Source organism: Protopterus annectens, chromosome 7.part0 (assembly GCF_019279795.1).
Source record: "Protopterus annectens isolate FY-2018-M chromosome 7.part0, PAN1.0, whole genome shotgun sequence".
NCBI lineage: Eukaryota > Metazoa > Chordata > Ceratodontiformes > Protopteridae > Protopterus > Protopterus annectens.
Genome location: NC_056739.1, coordinates 751207005 through 751222984, shown reverse-complemented (window position 1 = coordinate 751222984; position 15980 = coordinate 751207005). Strand labels below are relative to the sequence as shown.

The window sequence follows — 15980 nt, the reverse complement described above, 5'->3', positions numbered from 1 at the left end:
AGCCAAGCCTTCTTACCCAGCATGGGTAGAAGCTGCTGTAATGTCAGCATTTTGAATTTCAGAATATCCAGGTAAGTATTCAGAATTGAAAGGTTTAGTATGGGCCTCCAGGCCTTGTCCTTTCTGGGGACCAGGAAGAGTCTTGAGTAAAATCCTTGTCCTTGTTCCTGTTGTGGTACTTTTTGAATAGCTCTTATGTCCATGAGGGCTGAAATTTGTTTCTGTGCCTCTGCCCATTGATTTTGTGTCAGGTCTGGCATTCCTTTTAGCCTTGGTAAAGTATGAAAGTGGAATCTGTAACCTTGAGACACAATATTCAGGACCCATTTGTCTTGGATGATTGTTTGCCTGTTTTGAGAAAAAAGTGCTAGTTTTCCCCCTAAGGGGGCTTCCAAAAGGGACGTGCTTGGCGTATGAAGGGGAAAGTCATTGTGACGGTTTCCTGTAAGGTTGAGACTTGTCCTCACCACCTTTTGGGGTTGAGGTGCCCCACTGTCGTTGTCTGTTTGAGCCTTGGGGTTGAGATCTGCCTCTTGGGCGTCTGTATCTGCCTCTCTGTGGCCTGTTTGACACTGGAAAGGACCAATTCTTTGTTGGCCAATTTCTGCTAAACCTGTAAGAAATCCTTGACTGTTTGCATAGATTTAGCTTTATCCTCCATTTTCTTTAACACCTCTTCTGCCTTAACACCAAACAAAGTATCATGCTGTAAAGGAGAATCCAATAATTTTGCTTTAACATGATCAGGTAAACTTTGTTCTTTTAACCAAGCATGCCTTCGAATTACAGAACCCGTAACTGCGGCTCTACAAGAGGCCTCTAAAGAATCAAAACCACATTGCAGAGTATGTTTTCCCACCTGTTCAACTGCATGCAATAAATCCTGCATTTCTTTACCATCAGGAGCTTCTGTGCTTGCAAGCATTTTCTGTTTTAACTGAGCCATTAAATATTGTTGGTACTTAAGCATGTGAAACTGGCAATTTAAAGCTCTTACTGCTAAAGTTGCAGAAGTGTATACTTTCTTCCCCCAGCTATCCAAAGCTCTGGAATCTCTGTCAGAGGGTACCGGATTTTTTTGCAATGGAAGCCTTAACCTCATTTGGACCCTGGGAAATAGTTTCTGGATCAGCCGAAGGGTTTTTGTAAAGAAACTTGTGAGAGACCTCTATAATACCTATCTGGCTTGGCTGGAGCAGGGGGCAAAGAGTCAGGAGATAAACACATCATCCACAATATCTAGCACAGGCGGAATAGCCAGGGGCCTGTGTTGAGGCAATAAGAGGAAATCCCTGAGCCTTTTCTTGGATTCTGAGTAATCCTGGCTTTCCCAATGGAAATGCTCCCTCATAGTATGTAAAGTTTCCCCAAACAAATAACCCTCAGGAGGAGAGGCTGAAGGGATAGATTCTTCAGCATCAGAGTCCTCATAGGGGGGTAGAGAGTATCCCTGGTCTGAAGAGGAATCAGAGGAGTCATAGTCTGTATCATGCCTAGGCCTTTTCTCAGGAGGGGGATGGGAACCCCTGATTAGAGTAATGAGGTCTTTGGCCATTTTAAGCATGTTTCTTAGGCATAGAGGACTGTCCAGGAGAATGCTGTACTTGTCTCTTTGTCTTTAATGGTACCTTTGTCTTGGCTGTTGTTTTAATGGCGAGTTGTGAAGGTCTGAAAACACCCTCAGAAGCTGATGCCTGCTCAGTGGCTCCAGACCCATCTGAGGGATTAGTTTCCGTAGGCCCAATACCTTGAGTTTCCAGAGACCTAGAAGTCTCCACGTGGGAGTCTGAAGCGGCCTGTGGGTCTGAGGTAGCGGGTGTCAGGGGCTGCGAAAGCACCTCACTGAGAACCGGCGACTGGCCTAGAAGAGGTTTCGTCGTCGGTTTTGGACCTCGGATGCCTGTCTTTATCCTTGTCTTTGTGTTTTTTTGGTATTGAGGTCGTCGGCTGATCCGACGGCATCGTATAATTGAACCTTCGGCCAAAGTAGTGCAAAGCAAAATCAAAACGTCTTTTAGAGTGAGTTTGTTAAATCTAGCACAAAACCGACATCTAGTGACGTCGTGATCAGGGCCTAGGCATGGAATACAGTAAGAGTGGAAGTCCTTATGAGGTATTTGCTTCCCACAAGAAATACAATTATTAACTTTTTCTGACATCGGTCTGAGGCAAGAAAAAAGTTTTCCCAATGAGGTACTTAGCTTTATTGAAGACTTCGGATCTGAAATTCGACTTCGAAAATCTCAGGAGTTGACCGACCGGCACATGCGAACTGCTTCTGCTTTGGGCACCGCGCGGCAAAAAAGAGGCGTCGGATGCATCTTATATTCCCCTGGCTCGCTGACGTCAGGGAAGAAGCGACAGCAACCGACACCGGACCAAGACTTTGGAATTCGGGCTGCTGTGGGACCGCCTGACAGCAGGATAACCCAACTGTAATAACTGCAGCAGTGTAACATGATGAACATCAGAGAAACAAACATCCTGAACACAGGGTGAATGGAGATGTGAGGGTATGCATCTCTGAGGTCTAGGGAAACCAAAAAGGCCTGGGGAAGAACAGGAAGCCAGGTCTGAAAAGACAACATTCAGAAATAAGGAACCTTGAGAAAGGTGTTGAGCAGACAAAGATACAAAGCTAGTCTTCATATATCCTCCTTCTGAGGAACCAAAAACATTCTAGAGTAAAACCCCATCCCCACCTGAGTGGATGGAACAAGCTGAATGGTGCCCTGATACAAAAGAGATTGCATAACTACTGGGAAATGAAGAAGCTGTTCTAGAGGAGGTTAAGAAGAGAAGAGATTTCCAAATCATCAAATACCCCTGACGAATAATAGACAACACGTGAGAGTCTGAGTTGATCCAATGCCAATCTGGAAGAGATAAAGAAAGGCAGAGAGACAAGGGAACCTGGACAAGGGGAAGGGAAGGCCAGATGTCAAACAGATACAGGCTTGTCCTGAAAAGAAGGATTCTCAGATGTACTATGCATGGATTTACCAAGAGGAATCCTCCTATATCCCTTCTTACCTTTAGGAGAGAACTATGAACAAAGGAGACTTTAAAGGGCAATTTCTCTGGAGCTTGGGGACAGGAGAGACAAAATTATGCCTTAGTTTCAGCAGGACCTTACCCTTATCCTGGAGGGCCATGAATAGGTCCGCAGTAGCTGTCCCAAAAAGATTTTTCCTATCCAAAGAGGCATCCAACAGCTTGGCTTTAATATCAGGTAAAGCCTGAAGATGTAGACAAGAATAATGCCTCATTACAGAACCAAAGGCAGCAACCCTGGAAGAGGCATCAGCTGCATTTTATACAGTGACGGGCTACCTGGGAAGTGGAACCTAGCAGGGGAATCGCTGAATGAAGCCTTCCCATCAGAATCAGGAAGGTCAGATGCCACCTTAGTCACTTGAGAAAGTGGAGCCAAAACATACTTGGTCATGTGGGTCTGGGCAGCCCTAAAAAAGACACCCTGTACTTTCTTACCCAACCTTTCCATAGCTCAACTGGTCTTTTCTGAAGAAAAAAGCTTAGCAGATGGCAACAACTTAGGTTTCCGAGATAAAAATGGAACCACTTGGAGGCCGAGAATCAGGAGCTATAGGCGCAGCAGTAAAGGTATCCAAAAGGGTTGCCAATACAGGAGGGACAGCAGACAGCTTGGGAGACTACAACTGTAGGAGCTGTTTTGGATGTTAGAAACCTGGGAGCAATCCCAATTAAAACAGTCCATCATGCAGACAATAGTATCCCCAAAGAATAATTCTTCCAAGGAGGAATAAGGACTTAAAGAAACCTTTTCTTCTGAGCCATAACCTAGAGAGGAAAGGAATGTGAGTAAGCAAGGGATTTCTCCCCAGAATCAGAGGAATCCAACTCTTCAGGCCTCTTAACAGTGGTGGAAGACCAGGAAGGGGGTTTGACAATGCTTCAAGGCCATTAAAGTATTAAAACAGACCCAGAGTAAAATCCTGCCATTCATGCTGGGGATCTTTAGCAACAGCGGAAAAATGTTTAGTCTCCTTTTTCTTCAGTGGGATGTCCATCCCAAGTACCATCGGTGGTTCAGATCCTTTACAATATTCAATATTGGTAGTAGGGACCTCCTCCCTCACTAAATTTAGAGGAATTCCTTGGAGTTCCTTGGAAACAATCAGTAGAAGTTCCCAACTCAATGCCCACAGCAGAGAAAAGCCTCCAAGGACATGTAAGAATTCATATCCATGCTGGCCTCTGATGGGGTCACGGCAGTGGAATCAGAGGCAAGCACCAGACAACCTTCAGGGCTTTCACTAGCTTCTAGAGAGACATCTGGGGGAGGATGAACAGCAACTGGATCAGACCTAGTCTTTTTGGGCTCCTCCTTGGCAGATGGTTGGCCCAGAGGATGGCAGGATTCCACAAAAGTACCCTTAGCCAATAGCTTAAGTCACTGGTTCTCAAGGTATATGGACAAGAATGATAAACTATGTTGGGTCTTGGGGACAAACCAATGAGTTGCTTATAGTCATAGAAAGCGCCCAAGCAAAAAAGACACCGGTCATGATGGTCTTTATGGAGAATCTGTCTCCTACACTGACATTTTCCCTTCCTGGAGGACATGAACACAGATATAAAACTGAAAAAATGAGAGGAGAGACCCCAATGACGCACTTATCTGAAAGTGGCTTAGCCAGCACAGCAGAAAGGCATTAAGACTAACGTTTGGTAACGGAGTTCAGAGTGATGGCAAATATTGGGGCCTATATGATCTAAAGGGTTTGGTATGTTAGCCAGGTATTAAGTTATCCTTGGTAAGAAATCCCTTATGTAAAGAATACTGCAATAGTGACAGGGAGGCACATCCAAAGACTGCTTTTCAGAGGATTAAAAATATTTTTGCAACTGATGTGTTTAATGTATACAAAAGAAAAGTACAGTTTTGTACCTACCATAAATGTAGATGTTCGAAGATCCACATTGCTGCAGTCATAACCTGTGGGTAGTCCGCTGTCCTCGGTCGGCCCGAATACCAAAGTGTTAGGCTGGCGTCGGTCATGGTCGCTTAGATCTGACGTCAGTACGCCGTGGTACTAAAGCGCATGACCGACGTCATATCCTCAGTCTTTCTTGCCCCAGATGTCAGAAGGCCCTAAAAAGAAAGGCCATAGCCAAAAAACAGGAAAACATCCACCCATCCATAAACAAACAATATTTACAACCCAAACCACACAACCATCCCAAACTACAGTGGGGAAGGAGGGAGGGAAAATTTGACTGCAGCAATGTGGATCTTCGAACATCTACATTTATGGTAGGTACAAAACTGTACTATGTTCTTCATCTCACATTGCTGCAGTCATAACCTGTGGGTAGAATCCCAAAGCAAAGGTAAAGGGAGGTTGGCAAAATCATAAAGCATTGGGAGCTGCTAACATGCCCTGCAAAACTGCAGTGGCAAACCCAGCCCTAGATTTTGAATACAGAGGGAGATGATAATGTTTAGAAAAAGTGTGCACTGAACTCCAAGTAGCTGCCTCCAAAATATCTTTAGTAGCTACACCCCTCAGAAAAGCAGTAGAAGTGGCAGTGGCCCTAGTGGAATGAGGTCTGATTCCATCCGGAATCTCCTTACCGTGATGAGAACAAAAAGCAATACAATGACCAATCCACTTAGAAATAGTTTGTTTAGAAACAGGTTTCCCCTGAGAACCCAAAGCAAAAGAAACAAACAACCGTTGAGACTGTCTGAACCCTTTAGTTCTGCTCAAATAATAACGCAACTGCCTGTGAATATCCAAAGAGTGCAAAATCTTTTCCCCTTTAGTTTGGGGATCAGCATAAAAAGTAGGCAAATGAATAGACTGGTTCAAGGCCACATTTGAGACCACTTTAGGCATGAAAGTAGGGTTAGTACAAAGAGACCCTGTCCTTATGAAAAATTAGGAAGGGTTCAACTGCCATTAGAGCCTGTAATTCAGATACCCTTCTAGCAGAGGTAATGGCCAACAAAAAAGCAGTCTTCCAAGACAAAAACTTCAACTCAGCTGTAGCTGCAGGTTCAAAAGGAGATAAAGTGAGTTTCTCCAACACAAAATTGAGATCCCAGGAAGGAGTAGGAGCTCACGGGGGTCTTATGTTCTTTGCCCCTCTAAGAAATTGCTTGAACAAAGGATGAGAGAATAAAGGTGGGTCACAGTCATAGTGAGCAGAAATGGCTGCAGCATGAACTTTTACAGAGGAGAAAGACAAACCTTTGTCTAGTAATTCTGTAAGATACTGAAGTGAAACACTCAAATTAGGTACTGAAACATCAAAGCACTTTGCTTTGCTCCAAAGAAAAAATCTCCTCCATTTATCAGCATAAACCTTCCTTGTACTAGGCCGTCTGGCCTAAAAAATAACATTCAAAACTTGTTGAGGAAGCTGCGACCCTCCAGGGTCTAGAACAGAATATGCCAGGCTGCCAGATGCAGGGACTGTATCCTGACATTGATGAAATGATTGCCTGCCTGGGACAAAAGGTGTGGACTTGCTGGCAAAGGCCAAGGAGGCTCCCGTACTAAACTCCTCAGCAGAGGGTACCAGTGCTGACGTGGCCAATCTGGAGCTATAAGAATCATGGAGGGCTTGTCCTGTCTGACCTTCAAGAGCACCATGGGAAGAAGAGGCAGAGGAGGAAAGGCATAGACGTGAAGATTGTTCCAACTGAATGAAAGAGCATCCACTTTCCAAGCTTTTGGATGAAACATCTTTGTGCAAAACTTTGGCAGCTGGAAATTTAGAGGAGAAGCGAACAGATCTATGTCTGGAGTCCCCCAAAACACTGTCAACTGTCAAAATACATGAGGATCCAATTTCCACTCGTGGGGATCCACCATCTGTCTGCTCAAAACATCCGCTAAGGAGTTCTGTGCTCCTGGCAGAAACCTTGCCTGAAGAGTGAGGTGCAAACTGAGAGCAGTCTCCCACAAAATCATAGCTTGTCTGCAAAGTGGGTACGAATGGGTTCCCCCTCGCTTGTTGATGTACCACATGACAGTTGTGTTGTCTGTTTGAATCAACACTTGTCCTGGGTGAAGGAGATCCTTGAAGGCCCTCAATGCATATTGGACTGCTAACATCTCCTTCATGTTGATATGCAAATGTTGAAGTCTGGCAGGCCACGTGTCTTGAACCCATTTTCCATTGAGGTGAGCTCCCCAAGCCTTGTCCGAGGCATATGTCGTTAAGATCTGACTCGCCTCTGGTCGGGTCAGAGAGTCCCTTGTTTAGGTGACATTCCTGAGCCCACCACAGAAATTCCTTCTGAATGCAAGGTATTATCTGAATGACAGTGTCCAAATCGTGGCAGTGTTGAGTCCATACACTTTTGAGATACCATTGTAACTTCCTCATATGCAGTTTGGCATTGGGAAGCACCAGAATACAAGATGCCATGAACCCCAAGGCTTGAAGGACTGTCCTTGCAGTCAGCCTGGACAGGAGAGAGACAATTGTTGGAAGTAAAGGGTAAGATTTCTTTGCTTGTCCGGGGTCAAAAACGCCATCTGAGAGGCTGTATTCAGTCTCACACCCAGAAAGCACATGTCCTGAGAGGGTACTAGACTGGACTTTATTTCGTTCACAGAATACCCTAGGCACCTTAACACTGCCATAACATACTGAAGATGGTGAAGTAGCATGTCTTTGTCTTGAGCAAGAATCAGGCAATCTTCCAAATAAGGATAAATTTGTATTCCTCTTAACCGTAAGAAGGCTATCACCGGAGCCAGAACCTTTGTGAACACCCTGGGCGCAGTAGATAAGCCAAAGGGCAATGCAGAGAACTGATAATGTAAAGTCCCAGCTCGAAAACGCAGGAATCTCCTGCAGCTTGGCCTGATAGGAATATGAAGATAAGCCTCCTTGAGATCCAGAGTTACCATCCAGTGATCTTTGCCTAGCATAGGTAGAAGTTGTTGCAAAGTCAACATCTTGAATTTCGGAATGTCCAGGTATGTGTTGAGAATAGACAGATCCAGAATTGGCCTCCAAGTGTTTCCTTTCTTTGGTACAAGAAACAGGCGAGAATAAAATCCTAGGCCCACCTCTGATGGAGGGACCTGCTGGATAGCTCCCATTTGAAGAAGTAAAGAAATCTGTTTGTGAGCCTCTGCCTTTTGCTGAGGAGGAACGTCTGGCATGCCTTTGAAAGGGGGCAATGTGTGGAAATAAAACTTGTAGCCTCGGTTTATAATGTCCAACACCCATTTGTCCTGGGTGACTAAAAGCCAATTTTGCCTGAAAAGTGCCAACTTTCCTCCCAGAGGAGCTGCCAGACAGGAAGGATCGGGCAGCTGAAGATGTAGGTCATTAGGTCTGTTTACGAAAAGACTGGCCCCTGCCCTCACCTGTAGACTGTGCAGGGGAACTCCACGTCCTAGGCCTAAAAGAACCCTGTGCATGAGCTCTGCCCCTACCACGTCTAGATCTGCCCCTAGACTGTAAATCAGACGAAGGGTATGCCCATCCCTTAGTAGGCCAATTTCTGCTAAACTTAGGGGGCTGCACCTGCAAAAAATCTTTAACAGTCTGCATAGACTTAGCTTTGTCCTCCATTTTCTTCAAGACTGACTCCACAGGAGAACCAAACAAAACTTCAGACTGAAGGGGAGCATCCAAAATTCGAGCTTTAACATGCTCTGACAAGTTCTGATCCTTAAGCCAGGCGTGCCTGCGAATAACTGATCCAGTGGCAGCCACCCTGGAGGAGGCCTGTAAAGCATCAAAACCACACTGCAAAGAATGCTTACCCACCTGATCAGAGGCATGAACCAAATCCTGTAATTCTTTACACTCTATGCCCTCTGCTAAAGCATCCACCTTAGATTTCAATTGACTAAGAAGAAAATTCTGGTACTTCAGCATATGAAACTGGCAATTTAAAGCCCTCATTGCAAGAGTGGAAGAGGTATACACTTTTTTACCCCACCTATCCAGAGCTCTAGAGTCCTTATCCATGGGAACTGGATTCTTTACAACAGAAGCCCTGACACCCTTAGGTCCCTGGCTAATAGTTTCTGGGTCAGCCCTAGGGCTCTTATACAAATATTTATGAGCCTCTGGCACCCTGTAATACCTGTCTGGCTTAACCGGGGCAGGAGGCAAAGAGACTGGATTAAGGGAAGCCTCAGAGAAAACATCCTGTACAACATCCAAAACCGGAGGTATAGCCAAGGGCCTATGCTGTGGTAAAAACAAGAATTCCCCTAAGCCTCTTACGGGAATCTGAAAAATCCTGACCTTCCCATTTAAAATGCTCCCTCATAGAATGCAGGGTTTCTGAAAATGAAAAATCCTCTGGAGGGGAAGCAGAAGGACTAGAATCCTCTGCGTCAGAATCAGAATAAGGGGGAAAATCCTGAATGTCTTCAGCCGAAGACTCTGAATAATCTGAAGAATGTTCCAATCCTTCCACCTCTGGCTCCACCCTAGGCCTCTTATCTGGAGGGGGCATAGAACCTCTGATCAAGGTAATCAAATCTTCTGCCATTTTAAGCATGTGTTTCTTAGGCACAGAACCTGCAGAACTAGGACTGACGCCAGAGGAAGACAAACCAGGCCTGGCCCTTGAAGGTACCTTAGAGACAGAGGGAGAAGGCCTAACCACCTTATGCAAAGAAGGGAACACAGCCACTTGAGAGGCCCCCTCAGCCTGACCTGACTCCTGAGAGGCCACATCTTGCAAAACTAAAGGTTCCCCCTGAGACTCAACTGAAACCTCGGCCGGATCCATAGATTCCACCGTGGTTTCTAAAGAACCGGCGTCCGGAACGGACGACTCATCCTGCTTGGATTTCAACGATTTCTCTTTACGCTTCTTCAGGTAGCGGGCGTCGGAGGATCCGACGGCATATTGTAATTACACCGCTTACCGAAGACAAGCCTAGCACAATCTAACCTACGTTTAATGGTGCGCTTATTAAATTTAGCACAAAAGCGACACCCGACTACGTCGTGCTCAGGCCCCAAACAAGGAATACAGAGAGAGTGGTAATCCCTATGAGGTATCGGTTTCCCACAAGAAATACAATTATTCACTTTTTCTGACATCCGGAGTTAACTGAGGCAAGAAAAAACAAAAATATTCCCCAACGGGGTACTTAGCCCAACTTGGTATCGGTCTGAAACTCAGAATACGAAAATTTCAGGACGCCGAACGGCACTTGCAAACGCTGCTTCTGCTTCGGACCATTCGGCAAGAAAGACTGAGGATATGACGTCGGTCATGCGCTTTAGTACCACGGCGTACTGACGTCAGATCTAAGCGACCATGACCGACGCCAGCCTAACACTTTGGTATTCGGGCCGACCGAGGACAGCAGACTACCCACAGGTTATGACTGCAGCAATGTGAGATGAAGAACATCAAGTATGAGCAGACAGGTGTGTCTCACTATGCTTAACAATTCTTCATCCCAAGTGCTTTACCCTTAAAACCCCCTTTCAATACACCCTTCCACCACACTTACTGAGAAACCTATTCTTTATAACGTCCACAAGTTCAACAGCACTGAAAAACAGTACTTCAAAAAAATAGACCAGCAAAAAGTTCCACTTGCATTGTAAAAGCAGAATTGTAGTTTTGCTTGATCAGTTCTTCTGTTATGTATTTTTTCAGCTTCCAAACTTACCTACTCTAAAGTTTCATCCATGGTATGGTGAAGCTCTCCGCCTGCAGTCATGCTTATTATTGTGCAGATTTCCCTGGCTGGGCACAATAATTCTGCCAATTACAGCTCAACTCCTTGTTTCTCGATCTCTCAGCTTGCATGAAGTCACTGCTAACCACCATGCTTATGTCTCCTCATTGCTGTGCAGATTCCTAGAAATCTGTATGCGTCATTGCAAATGTGGAGTCCATGTCATGCCTCCAGGGGGATCTGTAATTCCACATCTAATAGTCAGTCAATGAAGCCACTGAAGTGCCTGCTTTCTTAACAGTATAGTGAGGAATACAGGACTGGAATGTTTCACACCTTGCCACTGTGAATCATAATAAAATATTATTACCCGAGACAGTCATGCATCACACAAATGAGTTGCCCATCAATATTTACATTTCTGTGAGGCAGATGGGACACATGAGACCCGACTGATTTTTCCACAATTTTTCACAAATTCTTCAAGTTGAGAATTCCTGGCAGTAGAAGAGGAGGGTAGTGCTGTTTTTATAAAGCACAAGTGCTGTGTGGAGCAGTCAAAAATCTCTCCCTACCCCTTCATAAGGAATACATCTGGAGGCTCCTGCAGGACAGCCATCAAGGGCCTCAGTACAAGGCTTAACACGCAAGGCTAGGCTGTTATCTCTGCCACTTGCATCCCACACAAAGGGGAACAATGCTATCAGCATTAGTGACATGAGGTAACACAATCATAACCTCCTAGTTTGATGGGAGGAAGAAGTTAAAACTACCCATGTGCTGTAAGCATTACTTAGATACACATATAACCTGCCCCTGTGTAATATCCAGACATTACAATGGGCCCTTTATCTTCACAGCCCCACAGATACTACACAGGGTTTATTATCTTCACAGCATCTGAGGACACTGAAGTGAATAGATAGCTGCACCTATGAAAGCACCAGTAAGAGTATACTTCAAACTCTACAGATTTCAATGGTAAAAGTAGTAGAAACTCATTTTCAGATTGTATTGCCTTTCATAAATCACTGCCACTTCCTAGATAACTGGCATGGGTCAAAGGTACCGGTATTACTGTTACTATATTTTTTACTTGAGTTTCTGCATGCATCCTGCCATATACTTGAACAAGGTGGCCAGTATGTTAAGGCTGTGCTCCCACACTGTAAGAATGCCTGTAGGTTCCATCCCTCCCCTTTGTATTATATTATTTAAGTTGAGGATTCAGTTTTATTATACTACCTAAAGCATTAGATGCACGAAATATGGATAAGCAACCTTTTGGGGTGGGTGGCCATCTGTCTCATGTACAATCTATGTCAATACACGTGCTTCCTTTGCTTACAACCTGCTAGCAAAAGGTATGGCTGATCAGCTTGTCTCAAGACATCATTACTGTGCACTGGACTACAGACTCCTTTATTTTGTCAGGTAGCTCATCATGTTAAGCATTTACCTTTTGGAATGCAGGTGGTGATGGCTGTGGGTTTGGACCCCCCACCCACTTGTGTATAGTACCTGCAATGGTAACTTAGAACACTGTCTTTTGTTAATTTACATACTATTATGTGAAAGTGAATCATATTGAGCAGTATCCTACCTTCACCAAGAATGATGCCACAATACAGAGATAAGATGATCAGCTTTAACAATTGGCTTAAACTCTGGTGTCATTCAAAGGGGATCCAATGTCTGTCTGCCTGGGATGACATGCTGGACAAGCCACGCTGCTTCGCAAGGGACGGCTTGCACCTGTCACCCCTGGGATTCCGGATATTGGCAAAGGCTCTTGCCACCCCCATAGTGCCTTTTTTAGGCAAGGCTCAAATTCTAAACCTACCACCCTAGAACACAAAAAAGGAAAAAGCTAAGGGTAATGCTGCTCAATGCCAGAAGTCTCAATCTCAAAATGCACTGAGGCCCTTCTCAGTATGGAGAACATCGATGTCTGTGCTGTGACAGAAACCTGGTTCAAGGCTCCTGAGAGCACCCCAGCACTATCAGGTTTTACCTCATACCATGCGTTCCGGCCCCAAAATCCGGACAATACCAAGAAAGGAGGGGGGGTTATCCATATTCATCAAGGACACCCACACCTCAAGATTGGTGGCAACGCACGATGCATCGGAGACCATCCAGGTGCAATTAACCATAGGCAAGACTGCTCTGCAAATTGTAGCATGTTACAGGCCACCCTCACAAACTCAGGAACCTCACATGGCTTTCCTGAAAACACTGGAGGGGATAAATGTATCTCCAAATACCATCATACTAGGTGACTTCAATTACCCTAATATAGACTGGGAACACTACTCAAGCCCAAATACCCTAGCCCAAAAGTTCCTGGAATTCATAAACTCAAAAGCCATGGAACAACTGGTCACCATCCCCACAAGAGGAGAAAACATACTTGATCTCATCATCACGAACATGGGAGCACAATGTTCAACACCGGAAGTATACCCTCACTGGTGAGATCAGATCACAAACTAATCTCGCTGGAGGTCCTCATCCCACCCCACCTGAAATAAAAAGACCACAGTAAAGAACTTCTCGAAGCCGACTTCACACTTCTAAAGACTAGTGTGGTCTCCTTTAAGGCCCGAGCGCGCAAAACAGTACCCAAGCCGCTGAATCACTTACAAATGCCTTCTACCAGCACCTACAGGACTGCATGGATAAGGCAATCCCAAGCAAAACAAAGACTCTTTGTACCAAAGGCAAGCGTCCAGTCTGGTGGACCCCAGCCATAAACAAACTCTACAACAAAAGGAGGAAGCTACTACAAGATAGAGCAAAATCCTTAAAAGGTAAGACACCTTTGATCACTGCAAGTAAAACACTAAGAGCTCTCATAAAATCATCCAAAGCAAACTTTGAGAGAAAAATAGCTAAAGACTCAAAAGACAATCATAAGGCCTTCTTCAGCTATGTTAGAAACCTGGGAGGAAACTCCCAGATATGCTCAGAACTAGTTCAAAATGATGTGAAGATTACTGATCCTACAGACATTGCCAACATACTGGCTGACAGGTTCAGTGCAAACCCCCAAAAGGAGAGATATCTATACCAAGCGATTGTAGCCCCCAAACATCTCTCACGCCCAAGTGAGAACTGCTCTCTCCAAAGCAAAAAACACAGCATCCATGGGACCTGATGGTGTCCCCGGCTGTGTGCTCCACGAACTCAACGAGGAATTAAACCCACAGCTAGGACAGCTGTTTAATCATAGTCTTACCTCTGGATACGTACCCAGGGAGTGGCGCACTGCGACAGTGGTCCCACTTCATAAAGGCGGTGCCTCCACCGACCCTGGAAATTACTGGCCCATTAGCTTAACAAGCCTTATCTGCAAAGCCATGGAGAGGATCATAATGGATCTCATAAACAAAGACATAGGGAATTTGCAGACTTTGGATCCAACCCAGTTTGGCTTTGTCAAAGGCAGATCATGCCTTTTAAACTTGGTTGACTTTTTCGAAACAGTCACCAAAGCCATTGATGAGGGAAAGGCAGTCCATACAGCATACCTCGATCTGGCGAAAGCTTTCGATACAATACCACACTCGGGTATCATTGAAAAACTCATCAGCTTAAATGTTAACCCATACATCACAAGATGGGTTGCAAACTGGCTGAGTGACAGAACCCACAGGGTCAGAGTTGCTGGCGCCATGTCAGACTCTAAGCCTGTCACAAGTGGTGTCCCACAGGGCTCAGTCCTGGGCCCACTCTTGTTTGGCATCTACTTCTCCGAAGTACAAGCAAACACAGGAGGGTTATGGCTGACAAAGTTTGCAGATGACTGCAAACTGGGCGCCGTAGTCGAAAACACATCTGACAGATATCCTTCAGAAAGGTCTCACAGAAACGGATAACTGGTGCCAGAGCCATGGCCTAAAGTTAAATGCCAAAAAATGCATAGTCATACCCTTCGGGAAAAACAAGGTTACCCCTAGCTACCATATAGTTGGCAATCCACTGAGCACAGAAGAAGTTATTAGGGACCTGGGGACCCAGGTTGATAGTAGCCTGTCATTCGACACCCATAAGTAGTTAGGAAGACCTTCTACATTGCCCACCTTATCATGAAGGGATTCACATCTAGATCAAGGGAGGTCATAGTTTCCCTGTACTCATCACTCATCAGACCAATGATTGAGTACAATGCCCCATTCGGAATGTATCTGACCCGACACTTGCAGCAGCTGGAGAGGCCACAAAAGTTCCTCACCAAAAGGATAAAGGGTCTCAAAAATCTGTCCTATGCTGCCCGACTGAAAGAACTTCAGCTCTACTCAGTCGCTTACCGCTTGCTCAGAGGTGACCTGTGCCTGACATACAAGGCCATGTCAAACCCAGATTTGATGAATATGCTTCACCTCAACAAATCTAGATCCGTCAGAGCCACAAGGGCGGGAGACTTAAACCTCGACACGGCTATTAATAGGACGTGCTGGAGGGATAGATTCATCACCCAAAGACTCCCTATGCTGTGGAACAAAATCCCGGTATATGTGAGGCAGAGCACCTCGCTGGCCTTGTTCAAGAGAAATCTGGACCAATGGATGGGAGATCGCAGATGTACCTCAGGGATTACCTCAATGTCACTGCTCGACAGAGGCACAGCAAAATAATGGGTATAGTTCCCCATACTAAAGGGGTGGCGTAAGCCACAAAACTATGGGCTAGGCTTGTAAATGCCCTCGGGCAGATAGCCTAGTATAAACCTATGAACCTATGAGCTGTATGTACTCGCTACATTTGGATTTCTCACTCCCCACCCTTGATGTCACTATCCTTTCTATTTACTACATTTGTTTATTACTTTGTTTCTCTCTATTTATTTTACTATTACATGCAGCAACAGCAACATCACAACCTGCAACCATACCTCCAACAAAGGCCGTCACACTCCCTCAGGTAGCAGCATCACCACCACTATTTCCACATGTAGCCAGGACATCTGGGATACAGCCCAACACAGTCTCCCCAAACCTCCTGCCCTTCCTGTATTACATACTTCAGATAGCTCTGCATCAAATGCTAGGAATGCTGCACCCAGTGGTAGCAGCACAACAGGATTTGACACCTTTGCCACTCATCAGCCACCCTACTAAATAAGAGGCATGCTTTAACAAAACAGCCAGGTTTGCAGCTAATGCATCCTACCACTGCTTAATAGTAAAGAAGCTCAACCGGCTATATTCACTCAGCTTCAAACTATTCACAAAACACACACACCACACATGTTCTTCTCTACAAAACATTCTCAAGCAGTTCTCTCAACCACATTGCCTTCGCTTC

At 45.2% G+C, this 15980-nt stretch overlaps 1 protein-coding gene across 3 annotated transcripts in view; it reads right to left on the bottom strand.

Moving 5' to 3' along the window:
• Window positions 1–15980, bottom strand: part of NAA38 (N-alpha-acetyltransferase 38, NatC auxiliary subunit) — a 491136-nt gene that overhangs the window by 102195 nt on the left and 372961 nt on the right. The window contains exon 3 of one of the 3 annotated variants that reach the window (XM_044077284.1): window positions 10917–11013. The exons of the other annotated variants lie outside the window; for them this stretch is intronic. Coding sequence (XP_043933219.1) covers window positions 10925–11013 — 89 coding nt within the window. The 3' untranslated portion in view covers window positions 10917–10924. Of the gene's footprint in view, window positions 1–10916; window positions 11014–15980 lie in introns of those variants that run through there. 3 annotated transcript variants of the gene reach the window in all.